Source organism: Triticum urartu, chromosome 1A (genome assembly GCF_056163025.1).
Source record: "Triticum urartu cultivar PI428250 chromosome 1A, HENAU_Tu73, whole genome shotgun sequence".
NCBI lineage: Eukaryota > Viridiplantae > Streptophyta > Magnoliopsida > Poales > Poaceae > Triticum > Triticum urartu.
Window position 1 is genome coordinate 92,201,381 of NC_141873.1, and position 8,923 is coordinate 92,210,303.

Sequence of the window (8,923 nt, forward strand, 5' to 3'; positions counted from 1 at the left end):
TCGTCTCTCCCAGTGAACCCTATCTAGCACACTCATGTCTGTGGAGACCAAAGGAGCCCTTAAACCACGGCAAGTATTTTGGAACGGACACCCAATTGCCCAGAGGGATAATGAAGCATTGATCGACAAGTTGCTGCACAACGAATCAAATAGAGAAGTAATCACAGGCTCACAGCACACGTTACAGCAGCATCGATTTCTCTCCACACACCAGATGCTTATTCTCATATGACAAATGGTATCATGCCCTAATATCAGGGTAGTACACAGGAATGTACTCCCTCCTTTCATCTATATAGGGCTTAATGTGTTTTTTAAAACGACAATTGACTATTGACAAGATTAATAATACATGAGATGTATAACATAAAAATTATATCATTGGAAGCTTCTTTCACATACGAATTTAACGATATGCTTTGTGTAAGTTGCATGTCATATATTATTACTCCAACACTTAGTCAAAGTTAGCCTCGAAAAACGCATTAGACCCTATATAGATGGAAGGAGGGAGTATCTAAAATCCCACAGGAGGACAGGAACCGGCTGCAACTATGCATATACAGATACAGGAAGATAGAGTTCAGTTCGAAGATCTAAGATATTCAGTCCACTCCGATGATCGATTTCAAGAACAGGACTTCTGCACTGAGCGCCATCAGGCGGTCAGAGATATTGCTTGAGCCGACGGGGGGCTCCACGCCCACGAATATGTACAGCCCTGCCAGCTCGCCTTCCAGTGTCGAAGAAGGCACAGCACTGTACCCCGTTATTGTTCTTATCGTGTCGAGCTGTTCCCTCAACTGTTCTTCCGTGTAGCGAGCCTGGTTGAAAAACAAGGAAGATCATGCTTAGACATGGGGAAGAAATAGTGCACAAATATAAATCCTGCTATGCTAGAGACATTACAACTGTGCATTCAGTGTGGCAAACTGTCCATTTCAAAAAGAAAATACTGTGGTGATCTGTGTTGTAGCCTTATAGGCATCCAGATGAAATCCAGGAGCGACTACATTTGTTCGCTTTGGCCTTTCCGCTTTCCGGACATCACAACTTGATGTGATTACTATTACGTTTACGCTTACAATGCTTTAGTCTTTTTATAGTTTTCCACTCATATACAATTTGAACTCTAGAACTGAAGGGGCAAGGCTACAGTAAAATCCCTACCTCTTCTCAAACATACAGATTAGTCCCAGAGTTGTGGGTATCAGTTAAAATCCCATAGAGTTGTGATTTGTGTTAGCTCAGCCCCAAATATTGTGTTTTTGGTGTTACCTCAGCCCCAAATATTTTGTACTCCCTCTGTTCCTAAATGCAAGTTTTTTTAGAGATTTCAATACGAACTACATACAGATGTATATATACTGATTTTAGAATGTAGATTCACTCATTTTGCTCTGCATGTAGTCCATATTAAAATCTCTAAAAAGACTTATATTTAGGAACGGAGGGAGTATTTGTGTAATCTCTTCTCAAACATACTAATTGTGTAATTAGGGGCAAGGCAAAGGCCGAATCTCATAAAATCTGTCCAAACTTTAAATGGAAAGGGAAAAATGGGCTGAAAACTTCCCAGATTAATAATTGAAGATATATCAAATTTTGGAGTTATTCAGATTTTTTTAAATGCTGAGCCAAATTTGGCTGAATCTTTAGAAAAAAATGTACAAATTTTGGAACTTTGACCCCATTTTGATAATTGAGATTTTTTTTCAAAACATTTACAATTTTCAGTTAGCTGAGCTCAGGTCGGCTTAAGCCAAGCTCTCAAGCCGAGCCGTCCCTCTAGTCACTTAAACATGGGACCCCTGACTGTTTTTCTGTCACTGATTAGTCTTAAGAGTTGTGGGTTTTAATTATAATCCCACAGAGTTGACGTTTTGCGTTAGCTCAGCCCCAAATTTTACGTATCTGTGCAATTTCCACTTTAAGAAATGATGTTATCATCATGCTGTATGAAGACACTTATTTTCCATATCCCCATACCACCAGATCGTGGATCTATGGTTTTATCAACTGGGAATGCCACACTTCACGCAAGCAATTCGGTTTTCATTTACTAGTAAAGCGACATAAAATTATTTGAATATAAGTAAATCATATTCGATCATTTCATGCCGAGCTATCAAATTGCAGAAATAAATAATCAGGCAGGGTACGTTTACAATGTCAAATATTTGTAAAATCTACAGAATGGCAGTGGCTTTCAACATAAATGCTGAGCCTGGTTTCCTATGTGGTTGCTCCATATAATAACAATTTTTTATATCCACTCTTGGCAAAATCCTACAGATAATCTGATTAACAGTAAGAAGCACAAATGTGTCACTGACTCACCTCGCTCTCAGCGACAACTCTGCTCCTAAATGCTTCATTCCTCACTGTGTAACCCACATCACTTGACTGATCGGACAGGTCAACGATTTCTTCGCCCATGGTGGAGAAATACGGCGTGCTCCCACTGGACATTACATCTTCAGTATCATGCATAGACGCCACTGGGACAAAACAGCATTCCATGCCTTGTTTGTCTACATCACTAGAATCCTTTACATTGCGTCCTATTGCAGAAATTCCTACAATGTCACCAACATGTGCAGTTTCAATAACCACCTGTGACTCACATTCTGTGAGGTTACTCAGTGGCAGCAACTCATCTTCAGGCTTCACAGCAGCAGCAACAATGTTGACTTGTACATCAGAAATTTCCCCAATACCAAGATCTGCCGTTGAAGCACAAGCTGCAAGGTCACTCTCATGCAGCACCTCATCTTCAGGCTTCGCAGCAGCAACAACGTTGACTTGCACATCAGAAATTTCCCCAGTACCAGGATCTGCCGTTGAAGCACCAACCGCAAGGTTACTCTCATGCAGCACCTCACTCTCAGGTTCCAGAGCAGCACCAATGCCAACATACACATCATTAACTTCCCCTGTAACAATATCCGGATGCAACTCAGGAGCCACAAGGTTACTCGGTGAAAGGACCTCACTATCTGGTGCTGCAGTTGCACTAATCTCCACTTGCACATCAACCACTTCGGCCATTACAAGATCAGTACTCGGTGGCAGCACCTCGCTCTCAGGTGCGGCAATTACAATAATTTCCACTTGAGAATCAACCACTTCGGCCGTAACAAGATCGGTATTAGTATTAGCTTCTTCGAACACTCCCTCCACTGCAACTTCAAATCCTTCCTTGCTCTGAACCACGTTGTCTTCACCATGGAACACTGGAGCTGGTGACTCAGAGCCAACAGAGTCTCGTGGTGGCATGTCCTCGGTAGACTTCTTTTTCTCCATTGTTATGCCATGCTCTTTTTTATCTCCGATGTCTGATGAAAGTGAATACTGGCCTAAATTGTGTACAGAGAATTCATCCTCTCCCTTCTTGTTTTCATCACCTGATGTTGGCACACTTGATTCGGGAAAATAGGAACCTTGCGAATACGTCACCTCAGTAGACTTGTTTTCCTCTGTAGTTTTGCCATCCTCTTCTTTTTCATTCCAAATCTTTGATTGAAATGGTAGTTGGCCTGAATTCCTTGCAGAAAATTCACCTTCTCTCTTTTCCTGAACCACATTGTCTTCATCACCTGACGCCGGCACAGATGATCCATAGAACAGTGTCTCCTTGGTAGACTTGTTTTCCTCTGTAGTTTTGCCATCCTCTTCTACTTTTTCACTCAAATTCATTGACTGAAATGATTGTTGGCCTGAATTCTGTGCATCAAATTTAACTTCTCCCTTTTCCTGGACCACATTGTCATCGTCTTCGCCTGATACTGGCACATGCGATTCTGGAAAACAGAGGCCTCGCGACACCATCTCCTCCATAGACTTATTTTCCCCCATGGATTTACCATCACTTTCTTCTTTAGAATACACGTCATCATCTGTTTCACTCCAATTCTTTGATTGAATTGATTGCTTGCCTGTTACTTGTTCAGCTTCTTTGTCGTTTCCCTTTTCCTGAATCACATTATCCTCTTCTGGAAACAGTGGCTTTGCAGATGCAGAAAGACCAAAGCCCCTCGGTAGTGTTTCCATTAGAGTAGACTCCCTTCCTTCCAATGGTGTGTGCTCCTCTGTATTGTTGTCGCGGTTCGATATGTATGAACCATGGCCAGATTCTTTGGCAGAAAATTCACCTTGCACCTCCTCCTCCACCTCCTTGTCAGCAAACGCAGGCACAGACGCTTCGTAAATAACAGGATCCCGTGGCAGCAGCGGCGAAGTGCCGCTCTCGTTTTCTTCTTTGATGATGGCCTGCTCTGTTTCAGTATCCAAATAGCCGAACGCCGGAGCCTCTTGTGACACCGTCTCCTTGGTAGGCTTATTTTCCTCCATAGTTTTCCCATCATGTTCTTCTTTTTCACCAAAATTCTTTGACTGAAATTGAACTGATTGCTGGCCTGAATTCTGTACAGAAAACTCATCTTCTCCCTTTTCCCGGACCACATTGTCGTCGTGACCGGAGGCTGGCACGCCCAATTCAGGAAAACAGAAGCCTTGCAACACCGTCTCCTTTGCAGGCCTGTTTTCCTCCATAGTTCTGTCATCCTCTTCATTGTTTTCAGAATACACGACATCCTCTTTTCCCTTCCAATTGTTTGATTGCAATGACTGTTGGTCTGAATCCAGTACAGAAAATTCATCTTCTCCTCTTTTCTGAACCAGAGTATCCTCTTCTTGAAGCAGTGGCTTTGATGGTGCAGAAAATTCATCTTCTCCTCTTTTCTGAACCAGATGATCCTCTCCTTGAAGCAGTGGCTTTGATGGTGGAGAAAATTCTTGGGCATAAAATTCACCTTCTGCCTCGTCGCCGGCAAGCGCACCGGGATCCCGTGACAGGGGCAGCGAAGTGTCGCTCCCGCCTTCCTCTTCGACGATGCCCTGCTCTGTTTCGGTATCCAAATGGCCGAACGCCGGAGCCTCTTGTCCGTACCCTTCCGACGCGTCGAGGAATTCTTGCTCCAGGTCGTCGTATTCTTGGGGGCACGGCTGCGGCGGCGGTTGACAGGAACGGAGGAGCGCGCCGGTGAGGTGGTTAGCGGCGGCGAGGCTGGCGAGGTAGGCGGCGAAGGGGACGGAGAGCGCGACGCCGGCGGCGGAGAGGACGATCAGCGGCGGGGCCACGACCGGCGCGGCCGTCGCCGCGGCGCCGGCCATGGCGGCCGTCCGGGTCAGGCCCCATCCGCGCCGCAGCAGCTCGCGTGCCCAGCTGTCCTTAGCGCCGCCGCCGCCGCCGCCGTCAGCTGCTTCAGGACGGGGGCTGCGAGAGCGGGGGAGGCAGTCCTGGCCGTGGGTGCCGGCGGATCCGACCTCGTCGGTAACCATGCTCATGGGATGACGCTGAAGTCGGTGTCGGACTCGGAGTGGTGCTGTGGGAGGCGGCGGGGTTTGGATGGGCGGTGAGGTGGCCCTGACGGTGGCTGCTGGTGAGTGACGACGGGCGGGGGCTTTGGCCTGAGACGTGGCGCGTGGAAAGGCGACCGCGACGCGTGTGCACCAACGTGTCGACGCGCGCTCAGCTCCTGTGTCATGCAACCGAGACGGAGTGGGAGACGAGGGAGGCCCAGGCGGATTGATCTCCGAGTCCGTTTTCCCTTAGACCATGATTGATCTCGTCGACCCTCATCATCTGTTAGGGTGTTTGTTTTCACGGATTTATTGATTTAGGGATTTAAAAAAAAATTATAAGTTTCATCTAAATTAGACAGGAGAGATTTATAGGGACTTATAGTGGGCATTTGAGATTTATGACTTTTAAGGAGGGACTTACAGGGACTTTTAGTTGTAATATGGTCTTATAGAGAATTATAAGTCCCAGGAACCAAACACGTAGGGACTTTTTAGGGATTTAAGACTTACTAGCAAAACATGCCTGTGCGTTGCAACGGGAGAAAAGGTGTCCTTGCACCGTCCTACTTGAATGCGACATGTAAGCATGTTTATGATCGAAGCAAAATCGGTTGCGACGAATCAGGCGACAATGCGATTCGAACATAGTGCCGGCATGGATGAGCGCAGAGTTGAGGTGTTGAAAATAGCATCGCAAAGACATCCACAACCGTTCGTGATGTTGATCTCTATCTCTAGTGTTGGAGTAAATGAGCGTGGAGCCCAGACGGAAGTTGAAACAGGGCATGTCTTCGGTTGGCGTGAACAGTGTAGTATCCGGACTGTCTCATCTGGTGACAGGGACATATTTTTTTAGAAGATAGAGCGTAGAAGATGAAAAAATGATACAAATTTCATGTATCAAGCCGGAGTTGTGGGGTTTTATGGGCAGCATGCACGCAACGATCAAGCACCGCTTCCATCATTTTCAACGAAGCCACAACTTCTTTGAACTTCCATAATTCCATTTCCCAGCAAAGCCACAAATTCTTTGAAGAATCCCAGCCTACTATTGCACGCATGCACACATGAGCCTCTTGCATTAATATTAAGCCCAACCAAAGCACCTCTTGCATCACATATGAGCCACTATTTCTTAAGCGAATTTTCAATATATCCCATGTATCATGCAGCCTCCAAAGCACTTCCCCTCTTCCATGTGAGGAGTCCTTTTAATTAGCTCACACCATACAATGTTGTTAAACATATATAAATTAGTGAAAATAATGTGATTGAAGCTATGTGGGATTATTCAACATGAAATATCCAAAGACATTAATACTGTAGAGTGGGCTCTATTTTTTGTACGTTGATGAAGCCATGTGCACGCGGCCCAGCCGCAAGAGCAACGGCCAGGCCCAATCCTGATCTAATTACAGGTTGAAGACCATATACAAATAAAGTGCAACTCGAATTTGTTCACAAAAATTAGCTGTCGCAGTTGGTCATCACGTTCCTCCCATTGCAGGCTAGCGGAAAGAAGGTCATTGGTTCGAATCTCCATCCCACTAATTATTTTAGCCTTTTTTGGGAAAAATAAACCTGGCGTGGACATGCGCAGGGGACGTAGGAAGCCCATACACGTGCAGCGACGGACAAAGGGAGCCCAAGTGGCCACGAGCGTGGTCCAGATGTGAACTTTTTAACGCACATGCCAAGTATATAAAGCAAAACAGAATTTTAGTACCACCTCGTTTATATTACGATTTTGTTTATACGAATCGTAAAAGCGTATTACAACTGGGCGAAAGTGTATTGTGACGGTGAACCCACGGAGTCAATCCGTACTTTATTATTAAAAAACTAGCAAAAATGTCCGTGCGTTGCAACGGGAGAAACAAATCCTTACACTTCCCTACTGACCCATCTGCATTACCATTTCTTTCCCTTCGCCATCATTGTTCATGGTGGTCTTGTTGTGCGCATATTCATAACAAACATGATCAATCCCAAGGCGATGAGCTTGATCATCATACTCGAACATGATGTTTCAACAGCCCCTTCCCGTGCCGACTTGTAATTTTGCGAACTTATAATGATGGTGAGTTATTTTCTCAACTGCACTTGGTGCATGCACCATCACCACACCCATGCTCCCTAGCACAACGCATGTGTTTTGCAACGGTGAAAACACTGGTTCATATGATCCACAATTGGTCTGGTCAAGGAACTGCCCCGGTACACAGTTAGTATCAAATTTAAGGATAATATGGTCTAACATTAAATGTAAGTTTATGAATAAGTATAGGTTCAGACATTTCATGAAGCATCTCAAAGAAATCTAGTAAGTGTGAATTAATTGTCTCAAAATAATTTTGTACCTGACTAAACATATGTTTACGATATCAAAACAAAATATGGAACATCATTTGAATCAATTTTAATTCAGAGTACAAATTTTAGAATAAATATTAGGTAAATCTTTTTAACTTTATAGTTGATCTCCAGTCAGTTGCATGACACATTTTGTACATGAATATGAATAAATATGGTTATGATATCAAAAGAATATATGGGACATCGTTTGGATCAAAAGCAAAATAGCAATTCAAAAAATAAAGAATCTTTTTAATTGACCTAAAATATTAGGTAAATCTTACACATAGGTGACAACCTGAATTCAATGGACTTCCATCTTTCTTCAGACTTCACACCACCTACCCCAAATTCATCACCTTCGTTCCTGCTCATGAATAATTATTTCCTTCCTTGCTCTTTTATTACGTGACCTCGCGCCTCTTTAAATCCAAATTCATCACATTTGTTCCTGCTCATGGATAATTATTTCCTTCCGTGCTTGGATTAAATCTCGTTGAATTAGCCAATGGCAGGGCGCCCCCAACACTCCTCCTCATGCATTAATTCCTTCCTGACTCATTTTGTGGCCTCCCTTCCTTAAATCTCGTTTAATTAGCCCACGAATCAAGGCCTTCCGTTCCTGACTAATTCCTTCCTGGAAGGTAATTATGTGTTTCCATACACCTCATATTGCTCCTGAGCCAGCTTGTTACCTAGGCCACTTGCGGACATATTTAAACAGAAGTGATTCAATATATGTGGGCGAGGTGGGATTATTTACCTTTTTATGCTATCTCGCATATGTATATATATATATATATATATATATATATATATATATATATATATATATATTCCCTCTTTAATAAGACACATCGGTGGTTTGGCCCCGTGGCTAGAGATTGCAACCCCAAAGGTGTTGGTCGTGTGTTCAACTCTTGTGCGTGCCATTTTGCCATTAATTTTTTTCTTTTTCCAGCAGCTGCGTGTGGCCTGTGGAAAAAAAACAGTTAACATGAGGTGGTACTAATTGTTAAGAAAACCAAGCGAAGATAAATAACCAAGCGAAGAGGTATTGCGTGGAAGGTTGTAAGTTCAAATCCTATCGCAAGCATGTATTTTTTACCTCCCTGCGTTGCACTGAAGATGGGCCAACGTACAGCCAGAAGGCCCAAGTGTTTTTTCCTCCCTGAGTTGCAAGCTGGGCCTTTTTTCCTCC

The 8,923-nt window shown here is 44.0% G+C and overlaps 1 protein-coding gene across 1 annotated transcript; it reads right to left on the bottom strand.

Moving 5' to 3' along the window:
- Positions 1-360: 360 nt before the first annotated feature.
- Positions 361-5,539, bottom strand: LOC125550383 (uncharacterized). Its single transcript, XM_048713375.2, has 2 exons — positions 2,341-5,539; positions 361-824 (listed from the first exon to the last, which is right to left on the bottom strand). Exons 1-2 carry the CDS (start codon positions 5,347-5,349, stop codon positions 606-608), a joined length of 3,228 nt encoding a protein of 1,075 aa, XP_048569332.2. The 5' UTR covers positions 5,350-5,539; the 3' UTR covers positions 361-605.
- Between the last annotated feature and the right edge of the window lie 3,384 nt (positions 5,540-8,923).